Here is an 18,531-nt window from a genome sequence, read left to right as displayed (position 1 = left end):
CGCGTTGTATTTGTCTAGAGTGTACTAGATCTAGTACACTCTAATTCACTGTGTGCTCTAATTTGTCGGAGGAGTTCGAGCTGGTTGGAGCACGTTGGAGTTCATGTGGTCGTGCGTGGGGTTCGCGGTTGGGCTTGCCGCTCTGGTCGTGGTTGCGTCTGCTTAGTTCTTTCACGCCTACAGCTGTTGGTGCTAAAAAAATCACATACATTGATTACATTTCTGTGGATGACGCCGTCCCCAGCTCCGCGTTTCTATCCATCGACTGGACCGTGGCTGAGTGCGCCAATGTGTGCACCAGTGACGAAATTACGAGTTGGTGGAGCCGCTTTCGGGGGTAGTTCTACCAGAGGACTCTGGTTCTACTTTCGCAAGGCGTTCGACCGTTTACTACAAGCCACGGTGGTCCGACACTATGCCAATGGTTCTACAGTATCGCTCGGAGACGCCGACGCAACCGGCGACAATCTCGCGAAGGTATTGCCATAAGTGATCGCTTGTCAGGTGTCGGCCGTGGTGGCACTAGATTTATGAAAAGGAGGTGAGACTGCAGGTGCTCGAAAAACTTTTCGTGCTGCTCGGACATGAGCAAAAGCACCAGGCAATGTTGCATGGTTTTTTCAAGTGTGAGCATTGAAATAAAATTCTGTACCACTAAATATTTTGTCGGCTCTTGCATTTCCCGTCTCTTACGTTTATTACCTACGGTCCCTTCAAAAACGTATCAGCGGGGTTCTACTGTAGTGCTACAACGAAAACGCTTATCTGCTTCCACGGGTTCATGACTCTCCCAATAGGTTGCGACACGCAAAGTATTTTCCATCCATCAATTTAAAGAGTGGGTATTGGCAGATAGAAGTTGATGAGCGAGACCAAGAAAAGACAAAGTTTGTAACCCCAGATGGGCTTTATGAATACCGAGTTCTTCCTTTTGGCCTCTGTTCTGCTACAGTTATTTTTCTGCAGATGATGCATACTGTCCTCACTGGCTTGAAGTCGCAAAGCTGCCTTGTATACATTGATGGTGTGGTCATCTTCTCTGAGAGCTTCAAAGAACATCTGAAGCGCCTAAGAATGGTTGTGGAAACCATTCGCTCAGTTGAACCCACAATGAAATCCAAAAATGCCATTTTGGCGATGACAAGCTGAAATTTCTGGGACATGCCATGAGTGTGGATGGAGTTTGGCCTGATCCAGACAAAACAGCAGCCATTGCCACCTTTACAGTACCATCAGACAAAAGTGAATTGCTACGTTTCCTAGGCTTGTGTGCTCATTATCTTCGATTCATTGCCAACTTCTCGAGGATAGCTGAACCACTACCGCAGCTTACCCGAGATAATGCACAATTTGCCTAGACCCCACAGCAAGAGACAGCTTTTGCAAAGCTACGGCAGCGAATGCAAACAGCCCCTGTTCTTACCTATTTTGACGACGACGCTGCTACAGAAGTCCACACAGATGCCAGTGATGTCAGACTTGGCACTGTCCTTGTACGACACGGCGGCATTGAGCACGTCGTAACTTATGCCAGTCGTACACTCTCTCAGGTGGAGACCAGCTACTCCACTTCAGAGAAAGAATGCCTCGCAGTTATGTGGGCAACATCAAAATTTCTGCCTTACCTCTATGGCCGTCCCTTCAAAGTGGCAACTGATCACTCGCTGTGCTGGCTGGACAATCTCAAGAGATCTGTCTGGCCGTCTTGCTCAGTGGAGTTTCCGCTTGCAGGAGTTCAACATCACGATTGTGCGCAAGTCTTGGCACAAACACGAAGGCGCTGACGTGCTTTCTCGTGCACCCGTGCAACACCCTGTTTGGACTCGAAGGATGACAATGGCTTTCTCAGAGCAATTAGTGATTCTGACTTCACGTCAAGACAGGCAGAAGACCATCAGTTACACCCCGTTCTGGATTCCCTAGAAGGCCGAAACTGCCCCCTTCCTCGGCACATTGCTCGTGAGCTCTTCTCCTTTTGTCTCAAAAGAGGCATCCTTTACAAGAAAAACGCTCAAAGCCTTTTTCCTCGTTGTCCCTACCGACATGCATGATGACATCCTCTTTGCCTACCATGACGAGCTCATGTCAGAGCACTTAGGCCACTCACGGATTCTCGCCAGGGTGCACCAGCAGTACTACTGGCCGCAACTACCCGATAGCGTACACTGTAATCTGAAAGGCTGCCACGAGTGCCAGTATCGCAAAAAGCCACCTGCGAAACCTGCGGGCCTACTCCAACCAATTTCGGAGCATAGGACGCCGTTTGACTTCGTGGTGACAGGACTTCTAGGACCCTTCAATATGTCATCCGCCAGAAGCAAATGTATTATAGTCGCAACAGATTACTTGACTCATTATGCCAAGGCAAAAGCGTTAATCCGCAGAACGGCTTCTGAAGTTCTTCATGCACCACATCACCCTATGGAATGGCAGCCCGTCATGTGTGATCGCGGACAGAGAGAAGTCATTTACAGCACAAACGGAGAACATTTTCAAACAAGGCTGCACAAATCATCGAAAAATAACTGCTTATCATCCCCAAACGAATGGACTGATGCAGAGGTTTAATGAGACTATAGTAGACTATATGATGCATGATGTATATGATGCATGACTATAGATGAGACTATAGTATGCTGTCTATGTATGTGGACGTTCAGCACAAGACTGTAGTGTCCAAGGTAGACACTAGGCGACTTTAGTTGTGTCCATTTGTAACCAAGAGATGGCGCGACCTCTGACTATATATACGTGAGTCATAGAGTTAATATACTGACTCTAGAGGAAAAGCTGGGCCGCGAGACCGCTAACCACAAGAACGCTGACATCTTGGAACGTTGTCATTGTTGCCATCACATTACTTTAAAGATGCACTTTTCCAAGTAGCCGGAAATAGCTTTCTGCCGTGAAGTGCCCTCCAGTACAGTACTTCATTTCCGCTTGTCAATGTTTGCACAGGAAGGCTACCCGGTTGAACTAGTCTCGGATCACGAACCACCGTTTACATCCCGAGAATTTGAGTCCTTTCTTCAAGACAGAGGAATCAGGCACAGCTTTTCGGCTGTATATCACCCCCAAGCAAATAAACAGGTTGAAAGGTGTAACTGTGTCCTCAAATCATACATTCAGTGGGCAATACTGGAGCAGTGCTCAATAAAGAACACTGCCACAGAGTATTTGGGAATTTACGGAGCCACTCCTCACCGTACCACTGGACTACCTCCGGCAGTGCTTCTACATAGCCGGCACATAAGGACATCCTTAGACGTAATTGGCTATCCCACTGCGAACTTCTTCGCAGACTCTGCTCAGGAGATGTGCTCGCTTCTGGAGAAGGTGAAAGAGCACCAACTTAAAAGCAAGGATTATGCTGACCGACGGAGAGCAGCCCGAGTACCAAAGTTCCAAGTTAGAAAGTATGTGCGGGTCAAGAAGCCAGTCCCTGGTCCTTCTGCCTTGCAGATGGTCGCACATTGAATGCCTTTCAATTGACTGTAGTTCCCGAAGAAGCCTTGCCACAGCATGCACTATTATGGGATGACAACGGACACCAAACTGTACCTCTGCATGGTTCACAAGTCTCTTCACCACGAAGTCCCCCTCATCAGCACCCTGCTGCGTCAACACCATCAGCCCTATTACAGTCGCAGGGTCCACAAGGTTCACACGGAGCCCTGCTTCAAATGATCATTGTGATGATAGTGGTGCTGATAGTGCTCCCGTTGTTTGCACCGAACCGGCTGGTGAGCCACCACCTCTTCCTCGGTCTACAGGAACAACCCACGAGATTACAGGACTATATATAATGTACAGCGGTGGTCAAAAGTTCCCAGGCCGCAACGCCCGGCCGAGGAGCGGCAGCGCGCTGCTATCGCGGCGCTGTTATCGCAATCACGCCTTGGCGCACGCTGGCGTCGAGCGTGTGCGTGAAGTGGGGAGGCGTTTCACTCTCCCTTTCTTGCTCTGCTTGATAAGAAAGCGAGGTATAAACTTGGTGCGTCATCTTCCCTCACTGTTCGCTCTTCGAATTTTACTACTGCGTAGCATGTAGCAAGGCAGCAGTGTACCGGAAACTGAAGCATCCTGCTTGCGGCCACATCTGCTAGACACCGTACACATTACCATGGTTTTCGGCTTCCTAAATAACAATATTGTGCGCTTAACTTTCCATTGGCACTGTGGGAGCACTCACAGACGTCTGCGCTGGCCAGTTCGCTGCATACGAACATGGTCGGAGCCCAAAATGCGTTCAGAAGAGCTTGTGTTCGGGCTAGTTGGAACATCTTAGTGGAATAAGCAGCTCTGCACAGTAGTATACAATTCGAAGAGCGAACAGTGAAGGAACAGGACGCACCATGTTTATTCCTCGATTTCTTATGAACAAGAGCAAGAAAGGGAGAGGGTTGCACACCCCCCTCCACTCACACGCTCGACGCCAGCGTGCACCAAGGCGTGATTGCGATAACAGCGCCCCGATGTCAGCGAGCTGCTGCTCCTCGGCCGGGCGTTGGGGCCTGGAAACCTTTGACCACCCCTGTACCTTGATGTGAACCTTGACTGTTTTGTAATTATTTGTGTGTAAATATTAGGCTTGTGCGAATAGTAAATTTTAGGTTCGAAGGGAATTGTGATTTGGTCGAATAATTTCGAATCGAATTCGAATAGTAGATATCACATATTATAAAGAAAAATGAGCACATTTATCATGACCCAACTAACTTGCACAATATTTTTTTAAAAATTGACACAAGGCATGTGCAAATGTCATTCTTCTTGGTTCAAAGGAAGTGGAAGCAACTTTGAATAGTAACAGGATTTGACTTTTGGTAGAATGCAAGTGATAATCTGTAAAATATGTTACGTTTGAAGATTTACTATATTTAGAGCATATAAGCCGGTATAATAAGCTTTGAAACTTAAAAAATGATGAATCGATGTGAGGGTAATATGTTCATTTAACCTTTAATTAGGTAGGGCTTCGCGGCAGTGCGGATTTTCCCCGGAAAGGTGTATTCACAATCCAGCCCCCCTCCACAGCTGTGAAACGACCTTTACAGTACATGCGGATTAATATATACACCAATACATTCATTTTGAATAATTGGAAATCTCCAATAATTTAATTTCGACTCGAAGCAAATTCGAATGCTCTAATGTTCGTTCAAATATTCGAAGCGCTCATATATTCACACAAGCCTAGTAAATATGTATATATTTAGGGAGGGATAGATGTAGTGTTGAAGGTCGACACTAGGTGACTTTTGTTGTGTCCGTCTAATCAAGAGATGGCTGTATATACACAAGTGCACACTAGAATAAAGTAGTCTTGCATGGCATGGGTTCAGTCGCACCACGTGGCGGCACTACAAAAACCTGGGACGACATCCTTACATCATGTTGGTGTGCAGGGGTGGTGATCAATGTCACACAGGCGACCGATAAGATTGGCTGTCCCACTGATGTGTCCAAGGTTCCAGGGCTCCGGTTGCCAGGGCTTGAACACTGACTGACACAAGGGCCGCCAGTCCCTGAGCTGCCGCAACTGAGCTGTGACTGGGACCACCGGTTCCTGAGCTACCACACCTAGCCAAGACTTAGCCAAGGTTCATCAGGTGTGCAGTGCAGACACACTTGTCAGTTGTTATGGCTCACTGTTTGCCGACGGTATTGGGACATTTGGGGAATGCAGGCCAGCATAAAGATACCAGAGGCAATTGTGGGGGAGCATGCGCGCCCATTTCCTTTCCTTAAGGCTGGCGCGATCGCGAACTGACGGCGGGAGCCGGGGGACCACTAGGAGAGGAGCACCGTCGCCCTTTCCGGACAACCCCTTCTTTCCCGCCACTCCGCGCGCCAATCCTCGCTTCCCGGCTCGTGGGACAGGGAACTCGCCCTGCGAGGGAATCAACCCTCGCGGTGGGGAAGGACACGGGAGGTGAACAAAACTGCCGACCAGGCAGAGAGACGGTCTCTCGTGCCCTGCTGACCTGCGAAGTAACACCTCACCGCCCCGAGACCCGCCAGCCGATCATCGACCGAAGGTGTAAGCGTTACCCTTTGTTTTTCTACGAGAGCGGACTATCCCTCTACGTGACATTTACGCGTTATTGCTAACGTAGCAATAAAGTGTTGTTTGTTGTTCTAGCCTGTTGCCTTATTCGCCCGAACCCGTCGTAGCTGCGATGACGCGCGCTACGGGAAGGGGACGTTGACATGGTACGACTATCTGCGGCTGGGACCGGAGCTAGGCTTCTGCACCAGCCGTGCATAGAGTGGACCCCCTCACAATGTGGCCAATATTTTGCAGACCTCACAGTGTACTGTTTGCAGCGCGTGATTTAGTAGAGGCTTAACTTCGGCAACTACAGCGAAGAGCATTCCGAGTCCTGTTTGGTACTAATAGGAATGGACAGAACTAATTGTGAAGGTAGTGAAAAGGGATGATAGGGTCAGGATCTGTGGTGATTTCAAACTCACTGCGAACATGGGAGCCATTACTGAAGTGTACCCAATGAAGTATACCCACGCTGGAGGAAATGTGAGCAAACTTAGCCAGGCGCCAAACATTTTCAAAACCAGATCTGCGTGGATCCAGTTTTCGAAATGACCTAGTTTTTAAACTGTTTAAAAAAAGTTTGTTGTCATCAACATACAGAAAGGCTTTTTCCAATACAAAAGGATGCCATATGGTGTGGCCTCGGCACCAGCCATTTTTCAAAGAAAGATGGAGGCGTTGTTACGAAGTCGCTGCGAAGGCACTGTGGTAAACTTAGATGATATCTTTTTAACTAGATCGACTAGAGAACATCATAACCTGGAGGTAGTCCTGACAAAATTGCAGGAAGACGGGTTGAAGCTAAAGTTGAGTAACTTCTTGTTTTTCCAACCAAGTGTGCATGTCCTCGATGCCAAGGGATTGCAAATGGCACCTTGCAAGGCTGAGGCAACCAGGCCGAATAATGCCAAGGAATTGCAGAGATACTTGGGCCTGATCAATTTCTACCAAAGTTTTCTACCAAATGTGTCGACAACACTCCAGCCTTTGCATGAACTTTGGTAGTAGGAAGTTTCCTGGAATTGGGGTAGAGAACAAAAGTCAGCTTTCACTAAAAACAAAACACAGCTCACACCAGCATCAGTGCTGATGTATTACAATCCTGAATTGCTGCTCATGTGTTGCAATGGTTCACCTTATGGCATGGGAGCTGTGTTGGCTCATAGGCTAGAGACAGGGGTAGAACAGCCGATGGCATTCACGCTGTTTCACCGGGCCTGCGTTCCCCAAAATGGAGGAGAAATAATGACGTGCACAGGTGTGCATTCCTCGGCAGCCATCTCCGCGCGTGAACCGCCCCGAAGACATTCTCCCACGCATTCCTTCAACCCTGTCGCTGCGACGTAGCCGCTGCCTGGCTGACTTTCCCTGCCTTGGAATCTCCATGGAAAGCAGCACACTTCGGAGGAAAAAAGGGGAGCGAAAACAACAAGGCCGGCACGAGTTCAGCGGGGTGCATCACATGCTGTCCCGGCTCCAATTGGATTATGCCACTCCAGCCCTGTGGGCCTCCTTGCCCTCATTCAAACAGCCCCCACCAAAGGAGGAGGAGGCCAGTCTTGAACCGAAGAGAAGACTCGGCGTCGTCAGTCGAAATTTGAAGATGTCTCTGTAAAGATCATACCCACTGTATATATTGTAAATACAGTTGTTGTTGTGAAAGAAAAAGCGTCCTGAATGTCGGGCCCTACGCTCTGAGGTCTCCTAACCCTCCATGGTGGCTTGGCACCCACATATCCGGTCCCCCAGTCGCAACAGCGCCCAAAGAACTACTGTCACCTGAAAAAGGAAGCCTTGGCTGTAATATTTGCAATCACCAAGTTTCACCAATACGTTTGGGAACACGTGTTTGGATGTTCTGACCACAAGCCTTTGCTGGGTCCGTTATGAGGGTACTCCTCAGCAATGTTCACCGCGGCTGTTGTGCTTTGACACTTGCAGCACATCAGTAGTCCCAGTTGGCATATTGTAAAGGATCAGAGATGGCAAATGCCTCATTTGTGTGCCACTAGCTGGCTGCCCAGAAAAAGAACTGGTGGTCAGCCAGGTGTTAATGCTGGAAGAAAGAGTACCCATCCTTGTCATCATCAGCAGCTGTGTCCCAAAATACCAATCAAGACCCTGTGCTTGCCACAAGGCAGGCGAGACGAACGAGAGTCATTGGTTCGTCCTGTAGACTAGTGCTCAGTACAAAGTTGCACGTCAGCGCAAAGCATGTGTCAAGCTTTCGCAGCACAGCAGAAAGGTCCTCTTGTGGTTGCGGAATTACCTTAGCAGGAGCAATGGTCTAGGCTGTTGTATGTCTCAACCAAGGGTGCACCGATTATGGCAAGTAGAAGGGCCACCGTTCATTTAGTGAACACAGTTTTTTTACCTGCAGTGACAAGGGAGAGCTGACATAGCTGCTTGAACAGCATCCAGTTTGCTCACAAGTCGCCGGTCATGCAAATGCATTCAGGTGCCTGAGTTACCCTGCTGCACAACCACTGACACACGGAGCCATCAATCACAGCATAAGTGAGACCAAGCTGAGCAACATGGACCATATGAAATGCTGGTACTTCACTATCAGAGCACACACATCCAACCTGCATACTTTAAAGGAACTGACTACCGGCCAGAATATGTCCCAAGACACGCGTGGAAGTGGAAAGAGTGTGAATTATAGTGATAGAATCCCGCATTCTTTTTGCGATTTGAAAAGCATTATTATCTAAAAATTGCGTTTGGAAGTCCCAAAAACCGGCCCGTCATGTCACCTAGTGACAAGCCCTGGTACTGCGCAAAGAAGTTGTTTGGATTTCTGTACAAAGCCTGCTGCTGTTTAGGCACACCACAATTCGTGCTTAAAATTCTGTAGACTTAGACTTAAAACCTAGACTTAAAACTCACAAGCCGGTGTATTACTAGGCCTCCCCGCTTTATGCTATGCTTATTACGAAGTAAAAGGAGCTGACACTGAGAAATAGAGCTGCCTTCGTGGCAACTTAGTGAAACCATGTCAAGCCACAGCACACAAACGTGAACCGCTATCGCGCTCACCTACCACTGTTTGCAGCATGTGTTGCATGTAGAACTTTGGCAGCAGTGCAGATAGAAAAATTATGATAAAATGTATTTCAGTGTTTCCCACGTTACCACTTCATGATTATACACTCTGACTGGTAAGCTTTCTACTGCACTAAAGAAAAAAAGGTACCACAAAGATTGGTTGTCAGTCCCTTTAAATTTCAAATATTTTTGTTCATTTTGTATCCAGCCAAAAGTGACATCACTGTCTCCGTATAACTCAGGAAATCAGTTGTGCTAGGGCCAACACAAAAGTAAAGTAGCGTGTTTCAATGCTAGCATTTTGTGTTTAGAAAAGTCACAAGGACGCGAATAAATTTGCTGTTATATTAGTGAGTGTCAGCATCCGTGCAGTAATCATGACCATCTCTGAGTCAGACCCCCTACCCCCTTGAAACAAACTTGTTTGTGCTTATCCAAAGATGAGTCTTTATGATTACTGCACTGCTTCAGCTTTTTTGGATAAGCATTGAATGATGCCAATAACAGAATAAATGCTAACTTGTGTCTTTCCTACAGACACCCCATTTTACCTGGCTTGTAATATTTGAAAAATTGCAACAGTAAGGTATCATTATTGCGTTCAGGTGGTAAAGATTATTACAGTAAAACCTCAGTAATTTGTACTCGGTTAATTGGGAATCCCGGATAATTTGTATTATTTGCGCGGTCCCAAATTTTTACATGTAAATTTAACCGGATAATTGGTGCGGCCAGTCTGCGACTTCCCGGTTAATTGGCACACTTGGCCGCGACTTCCAAGATATGCAAAGGGTGTTGCGAATCTCGGAGGCTGTAACTAAAACATGCATTTTTTTTTTGACGTACGGATCTCGAAGGCCATGTTTTTTTTTTTACCGGAAATACGTCGTAGACGCCATGTTTTAGCAATTGCCAGGCGGCGATGCGTGCGGTTGCGATCATGATCATCATCATCTCAACAGCGATGTTAGCCACTCTAGCGAAGTGAATGTTTTGTGGCATGTTTTGTGGAGTCTTTGTGCCATTTGGATGTCGGCTGGCGAGCATTGTGCGATTCGGTGCGACTGCTCCATTTGTCTCCTGTCTCCGCTTGAGTGTCTTCCCTGTGAATTAGTTGATTGAGGTGTGCTTGGAAGGAAGATGCCGAAGTACAAGAGCTTGTCCCTGCACGAAAAGGTGTGCTTAATTGAAGAGGCCAGCAAGTCGACGGCGTCGAAAACGGCTCTCGCCGAAAAGCACCACGTGCCTCTGTCAACGCTGTGCAACATCATCAAGAATAAGGAGAAAATTCTCGATGCTTACAGCAAGACGCACTCGTCAAAGCGTACACGAGTACGCCCGCCTACGTACGCCGACGTTGAAGCAGCTCTGATCGACTGGCTGCAGAAAGCCAACGCAGCACACCTTCCTGTGAATGGGACCATATTGCGTGAGAAGGCCAACCAGCTGGCGCTGCAACTTGGACATTCTGAGTTTAAATGCAGCAATGGATGGTTTTGCCAATTTAAAGAGCGCAACAACCTGACATTCGTGACTGTTTGTGGCGAGAGTGGCAGCGCGGATCAGTCTGTTGTCGACGGCTGGAAGCAGCACACCTTGGCTCCACTACTCGCCAAGTACGAAGCAGCAGATGTTTACAACCTTGATGAAGCTGCTCTGTTCTACAAAATGTTGCCTACGAAGACGTTCGCTTTGAAGGAGGCAGACATTAAGAGGCGGAAACAGAACAAAGATAGAATCACTGTTTTGTTTGGTGCAAGCATGTGCGGTGAGCACAAGCTGCCACTGCTTGTTATTGGGAAGACAGAAAAGCCTCGTTGTTTCAAAAATGCACGACTGCCATCCAAGGATGACCTGATCTATAAAAACAACAAGAAAGCTTGGATGACGGCTGCACTCTTTGAAGAATACGTGCGGCACCTTGACCGCAAGTTTGCGGCCGCAGGGCGCAGCGTTTTGTTCGTCGTCGATAATTGCCCAGCTCACGGCGACATTCAGAACCTGCAGGCAATCAGGCTGGTCTTTCTACCCCCGAACACGACGTCGCTATCGCAGCCGATGGACCAGGGCGTCATACACCATACCAGGAAAATATATCGCTACAATCTGTTGAAGCGAATGCTCCTTTGCTATGACAACGGAAAGGAGTATAACATTGACCTCCTCGGTGGTATTTGCCTCATTGTTCACGCATGGAGGCAGGTGGAGGCCACCGTTATTCGACGGTGTTTTGAGCACGCCGGTTTTGTGAAAGAAGAGGCAACCTCCGCTGAGTTTGCTGTCACCGCTGTCACTTGCCCGTTTGATGAAGAAGGGGAGACTCTCTGCGCTCGATATGAGGCTTTGCACGCGGACGAGGAGTGCACTCCAATCGGATTCTCCGAGTACGCAAATGTCGAGTGCACAGTGCAGACGTGTTACGCCGACATCGACAGCGAGATAGCTGCGAGATCGACCGATTCGGCCTCTAATGTTGACAGCGATGACGAGCCCTCCCGAGCACCCCCTTTGGCGGATGTCATCGATGCCTTGAGTGTTGTGCGCAGCTTCGTCGAGTGCAACGGCGGCGAGGCTGAGATGCTGCGCCTCATTGACAGGCTGGAAAATATGACTTTCAGTGCTGGGAACTACCGAACGCGTCAGTCACGCATGGAGGAATTTTTCTCCAAGTAGGCTGACTTGCCACAATAAAGGTGTGACTTCCGTACATCACGTTTTCTGGCTGATTTCTTTGATTTCGCGTTGTTTCGGATAATTGGGAATCCCGCTTAATTGGGATATATTTCTCGGTCCCGAGGCCTTCGAATTAACGAGGTTTTACTGTATTGCGATAGCAATTATATGGACAGTCTCGAAAGGTTTTTGCCGTCGCCGTCATGTCCTTCCGGTATGAAGTCCAAAGTGATAAGATTCCCCCGCACACTGTATGTTTTACCACGGGTAAAAGCGCGCGAGCGGGGCGACGAACATGGCTGAAGCAGAGATCAAACGAGCCAGCCCATTTCAGTCGCTTGGAGGGTGCATGCGATAACATCACCCCACTCAGGAGGCCTGCCGTTGAAGAAGACAGGAAACGCCCCGCCCGGCTTTAACGACGATGAAAAGACACAGGGTGGGGGGCGGGGGGGTTGTCGCGCGAGAAGCCACTTTGAACTTTGAATCTAAGGCTGCGGTCGTGATCGCTGGCGCGCGCGCTATCTCGAAAGCCATCACAGCGGGAGGCTCGTATACCCTTCTACGTGCTGCACTCTCAACGCGAAGTGACTATACGGCGAGCATCGCTCCCTGGAGCGGCCGCATTCTCTTACACCAGCATTTTGTAGTTACGCGAGATCCGATACAAAACAGTTAGCTGCCAGCCTCACTTCGTGTAACCCTACAATTTGTTGCTATCACGCTGATTGCTTCGCCCTTGCGGTGAAACTGTGACTTTTTCACAAAGTCTCTATTATCAGAAGCAACGTTACTAGAACAAACTCAGTTTCAAAGCTCCGTATCTCCGCCAGCGGAGGAGGGTGGTCCGAACGGCGGTCGCGAGAACTAGCGGCGCTGCAGTTCCGTCTTGCGCCACTATCGGCGCGTTGTCTGCTGCCCCGGCATAACGCTGCGGTCCGCCGCGCAGTTGCTCGCGGCAACTGCGCGGCAACTTTCTTATTATACTAGTTAGGTGGATACTTAAGTGGATATGCATAAGGTCGTCTGCATGCATTGGCCCGCGTGCGTTGTTGATTGATTGGCTAAGACTCGATGTTCCGTCTATATTGCCACGCCCACTTCTTGGTTTATTTTGATGTATTCGGGTTTGACCAGCAAGGACGGTTATCAACGCTCAACGCTGTCCGCGAAGCAGTGTTCGAGAAGCTTCGTGATTGTAGTAGATCGTTTTGGTAAGATTGCGCGCCGCACGCGAATCTTCCAGCTTTGTCGAGAGATAATGCCGCCACCAGCGATATCGCTGGAAAGTTCGATAGCGCCTGTATAAAAGCCGACGCGCTTGACTGCTTGTCAGTTGATCGACGCTCTGTTCGCCGCTATCAGTGTATTGCTGTAGTTTGATTTTCAGTTTCCCGGCCACAAGTCCGGCCAAATAAAGAGTTTTATCTCGGACCTGCTGACTGCTGCCTTCGTCGACGTCACGACCCTGTGACAATATTTGAGCTGTCTACATTGCGTTTAACTTCCAAGCATAGGAGTTTCTAAGCGAATGAGGGTCTTCAGCGTAATTTTTATAACTACCACCACAATTTTAGCCGCTGCCGTCTTATCTAGACCAAGAAGAACCCAACACGTTTGTAAAAGCCTTTATAGTGTACAAAGAAGCGTACTTACTCGAGATACAAAAACGTTCGAGAAAAATAGTACTCGTGTTGTCTACAATTTATTGAAAAAAACTTTCTCGAAAAACATCACCAATGCTTTGCAATGTTTACAAGACACGTTTTCGCGACGGTTAAAGGGATACTGACCCAAAATCGGAAAATTTTACGAGAACTCGGTAAATGAAATCTCAGTGTGCGATTATATCGAATAGATGTCTCTGAGCAATTTTTTCAGCGGATAGTTGTATTTTCGGTGTCTCATCTTTCTACGTCGCATCCTTCTACGATGCCTTAAACAATTCGAACAGATCGGCCGTGATGTGAGCACCGAGCAGTTCGCGCGTACTCTGTCGCTAGAAGAGTCGTCAGTATTCAACTTCAGTTTTTCAACTTCACCGAGCAGATGTTTCATCCCCGCAGCACTTCTTGCACTGTACGACAGCCGTTTGCGTTTCGTGCTGTAGCCGTTCACAACGCAGTTAAACTGCTCATCAACTACAATGATCTTTTGCACAAGTAAGTCTCCGTTCCCGAAGCAAACTGTGGGATTGGGCTAGTTGGTATTCCATTATTAAACTGCTCAGCGCAAAAACTTTGACACGGTACACATAGAAAAGACTAGGGCCAGCGCTGTTCCTCGTCTTTTCTATGTGTACCGTGTCAAATTTTTGCGCTGAGCAGCCCGTTCCCGAGCCGGCGAGTGTAAAATATTCCGCACATCTTGTTCGATAGCTCGTCGTAAAATCTCTCGAAAATCCACTGCTTTGAAGGCAGCGACAGCTGACAACTGATCGAATGTCAGTGTGATGCAACTCTGTCTCGATAGCGTAGGTAATCGCCTGCCTTCTGTCCTATTTCTGGCGGCTCCTCTAAACTGGGCACTAGGCTTTCGCGGGACGCCGTGCGTTTTGGGGGGGGGGGGGGGGGGATTTGCGCCTAAACCCCGAACATTTTGGCTTTGAAATGTGGGGTGGAAGTGCTGGGAACAAGCGCGGCACGGCACCGGGCGCGAGTTCCCACTTTCCACGTGGGATCAAAACTTTTTGTCCCGCAACGACACGACAATAGTGCTTTACAATGTCGTCACTCTCAAAATGAACGTCACAGACCTTGCCTTTCGCAGTAAGCTTTCTATCTTTGCCATGCAAAGCTTGAATGGCGCGGGTTCCTTTGGAGGTCCGAAGAAGTGTCGTGAAGCAGAGTCGTCGTTGAGGTAGCCGTTCTTGCAGCCTGGCGCAAAACAAGTCGGCATACCGCTAATACCGCACCGTGAATCTGTTCGTCCTCGTTACGCTCTGTACATCATGCACGTGTCTTCGTACAAGACGCTAAGCCTGGTCGAGAACAGTCGCAAAGATGACGAGCTAACAAAGCGCAGACGACGCTGTAACCCACATGCGCTCGTACATCGCCGGCGCCGATCACAACAAGCGCCAGCCGCGGGAGCTAGACGTGACTGCAGCGCCACTAGTTCTCACGACCGCCACGCGGACCGCCTCTCCGGCGGAGCTTTTAAACTGAGTTTGTTCTAGTAACGTTGATCAGAAGTGTGAAATGAATGAATGTGACATTTTTTTTTAACTCAGTCAACACTTGCAAGAAGTACATAACATTGCGAGACAAATGAAAAGGGGCTCACCTCTTCGTTCAGCTACACTCTCCAAGATTTTCTCTTCTTCCTTGAGTTGTTTCTCCAGTGCACTCTCTTTACGAGCTGCAAATCATTAAACAAGTGCAACAGCAGATTAAAGTGAAATGTGCTTATAATCTAGCAGTACAAAAAGCACCCGTAAGCACACAAAGCCAAAATGAAATAGGAGAAATTTCAGGTACAGCACTGCTTACGTTTAGATACCTTTAATAAGCCTTGGCAAATCTGGAGAGGCGCACGGGCGTTCCTTTTACGGCCTTCGCTATCGCTTCGGACACAGTGGGAGCGTTTCTCCACGGGTATAGGCACTGCCCACCCTGCGGGACGCTGCGACCCTGCTATTGTTATTGGGGCGTTTGCTTGCTGCTGCTGTTCTGACGACTTTTCCTCTGCATTGTGTGTTGCTGGCACAGTTCGTATAATGCGGATGCTGCGAGCCGGTTACATTGTGACATGACTCCTATACCCATGTGCGGACTTGCTGGTTGCTTTTGCGTTCTGATAGACATGTTTTGCAGTGCAATGCAGTGAATCGCTCACTGCGGACCGGCCATTGAGACCATGGTTTGCTATTGCGCTCTGCACTGTGAGTGCCAGCCAGTAAGAGTCATGGTGCTCTCTTTCATCAGTTCCCAAGCGATGCAGAACTGGTCGCCAAGTGGCTGAAAAACATTTCAAGGCAAAATATGGTTGCCAACGAAGTTCGCAAAACTGCAGGGTCTTTATTTTCATAAGCTTGTTTTCTGCGAATGTACAGCGCCATCCCTTAGTTGTTTTTAATGCCAATGTTGCACAAATGAAAATTACAGCACTTTGTTTCAAAGCTATGACGTGAATTTATGCCCGGAGTTTCATTCCTTATCGTGCAAACGCTACGACATGAATTTGTGCCTGGCGTTTTGTTCCTTACCATGCAAACAGCGCATGTCACTTGGAAATTTAAAGGCAAGCGTGCGCTCGCCTTTACTTTGCATGGATGGCGGAGCAAATGCAGTGGGAGATGGACACAGCCGCATTGTGAACGCCATAAGAAGGAACGACCGCGCACCTCTCCAGTCCAGCCCCGAATAAGCAGATTGCAAGTCAGGTGTGCTGGTCTGATATATAAAACCCAATTTCTGGGACGGACACACTATGCTCTGAGCTAAAACATAATTATTTTTTTTTTCACGGCCTATAAGTGCAAGGCATTGCCCAAACATTGCAGGTGGGTTCACAAAAAAAAAAAAAAAAGAGACAGAAGTTCATCTGCAGATGTGTGGCATCACATTTTCACATACCCGGATGTGTAAAATTCCCCAAGTCGGCTAGAGATCTGGTTCTGCTGAGGGCTTTTACTCTACTACCACAAAGCCTTCACACAAAGTGTTTTCTTTTTACATTTGTTTTGTTGCACAGCTGGTAAAACCCATTCCGATAATTCAGATATATTCACTTTCTGCAAGCATGGGTCAACAGCCCAGTCACTCACTTTCGGAGCGTGGAGGCCCGGTTTCAAATACAGCCCTACCAAGAAAACTTACTTTGTTTCATTCATTCATTTAAGGGAGTTTTCGCTAACGCACAGAAAAATATACACGGAACCCTATAGCCATATAGACGATTTTTCGCAGCTGGTTTGTGCAGCTGAAATGAGGTGGTGCCACTGGCCCCTGGCCTTTCAGTCCCAGAACGTGGCTTTGGCAGCACTACTCAATATGTCTCTATCCGTGCTGCGTTGTGATGGCAGTGGCAGAAAAAAGTCAACGAGGTGGCGCTTGTGGATGCGGTTTCCTTCTGCCTTGAATTTATTACGCCGTCGTCGCGCGCTGTGTGACCCGTAAGTTCGATGCTTTTATATTTGCTTTATATTTGCGTACTGAAGCTTTGAGAGCAATGCATTCGTCGGTATTTTGCAGTGTTTCCAAGATCTACTTTCTAATCCTCGGAGACGAGGCTTAGCAGGCACGGCTAAAAAAACACAGATGATCTCAATAATAAAGTAAAAACATACTTGATGCTTTATCCCCAACGTGAGATGACACAAAGCGATAGCCGATTTCACCATTTATTTATTGCTGTCAGGACGGGGCGCAAATAGCAAGCACGAGTTCGGATCGAAATGGGCAGTCATGTCTGCACGAGTGCTGCCACGTTAATTTGTAAACACAGCTACTGGCGGTTGCTGGTACCATAATTAAAGGTATATGCCATAAATGTAAAGTAGAATAAACATATCACTTAACGCTGTGGCGTAGTATGTGCGAAACAAACGCAAAATGTCTCAACCTTGTCAACATTTAGGCGATTAAATATCGAACTATGTTTCGATGCTCAAGCACATCACTTGCTTACAACCTGCTGCAACCAGCTCGTGTGGTCCGCAGCCACGGCCGCTTCATTGGCCGAAGGCCAGCAACGATTACGTGACCAAACATCGCCGCACCTGTGCGCCGCTGCGGAAAATAGTCTATATAGCTTTGCAGTAAAAGATTGCTGAAAGCATTTCGGGCAAACACAGCACTTGTATCTGTACATGTGTGGGCACGTATACAGATACACATGCTCACACAACTGTAGATGCACAGCTGTCAAAATGACTACCTTTTTTTTACCCTGCTCCCCACACGATGATGCTGTAACACTGCTCACCTTCAGCTTTCTTTTTGAGCTCTGTGTGTTGGTCAAGCAGACTGATGTTGGATTTACGGCCGTACTCGTCCCGCTGGTCGTCATCCTCATCGGTAGCAGTGCTGGATTTGTCACGTTTTTCCTCCAGCAATATGGCATGCAGACGGCCCAGTCTACCAAGCTGCATGACCATGGCCAGTTTAACACGTCTTCCCACAGCATTACATGCATGGAATACCACTATTCCGAAAACTGCCCGTTTCAAGAAGAGCTCTGTTGTTGAGTACAACTGAAAGAATTTTTCAACAGGTGCTGCTAGTTGCCCCATAATTACAAATATTTTGATGAAATCACTCTAGGTTTTTGGTATGCTTTACAGTGGCTCCTCCCAAAAGTTTGGTAAATCCGAGAGGTAAGAAGATTATTTACTTACAAGCAAACTGTATTTGAATTATATATACATTAAAAAATCCTACATATCGTAACTTTCGCACAAAATACCGTTTTTTAAAGCGAGAAAAAAAAAGAGAGAAAGAAAGTCTCTTGGTGGCGAGACTAAAATTTTATATACACATCCCTTTGTGCGTCGGCATACAAGCAAGACAAGCACTCGGGGCATATAATTTCGCATTTTGTTGCAAAAGTGTGGTCACAGTAGCAGATGCCCAAAATGCAATGGTTAGCAGCAATGGCAAAGATGGAGTACATTTATTCTTGTCACCAGTAGCATTTTAGGTTATGCCTGCAACATGAAATTCTCACCTAGACCAGCAATAAGGTCACTCAGCCATATTTTCACAGCACCAAAATTTATGATTACATACAGACTGCCCGTTATGGTCCCT

General features: G+C 47.8%; 1 protein-coding gene across 1 annotated transcript in view; it reads right to left on the bottom strand.

Moving 5' to 3' along the window:
- The window catches only part of LOC119379426 (ATP-dependent RNA helicase abstrakt), a 263,231-nt gene that overhangs the window by 242,681 nt on the left and 2,019 nt on the right, over window positions 1-18,531 (bottom strand). Inside the window, exons 3-4 of the mRNA XM_037648739.2 lie at window positions 17,708-17,867; window positions 15,065-15,139 (exon numbers count right to left, since the gene is read on the bottom strand). Of these exons, the coding sequence (XP_037504667.1) occupies window positions 15,065-15,139; window positions 17,708-17,867 (235 nt within the window). The remainder of the gene's footprint in view (window positions 1-15,064; window positions 15,140-17,707; window positions 17,868-18,531) is intronic.

The sequence above is a fragment of the Rhipicephalus sanguineus genome, chromosome 1 (genome assembly GCF_013339695.2).
Source record: "Rhipicephalus sanguineus isolate Rsan-2018 chromosome 1, BIME_Rsan_1.4, whole genome shotgun sequence".
Taxonomy (NCBI): Eukaryota; Metazoa; Arthropoda; class Arachnida; order Ixodida; family Ixodidae; genus Rhipicephalus; species Rhipicephalus sanguineus.
The sequence above is the reverse complement of the archived record's forward strand: the minus strand, read 5'-3'. Positions and strand labels throughout refer to the sequence as shown.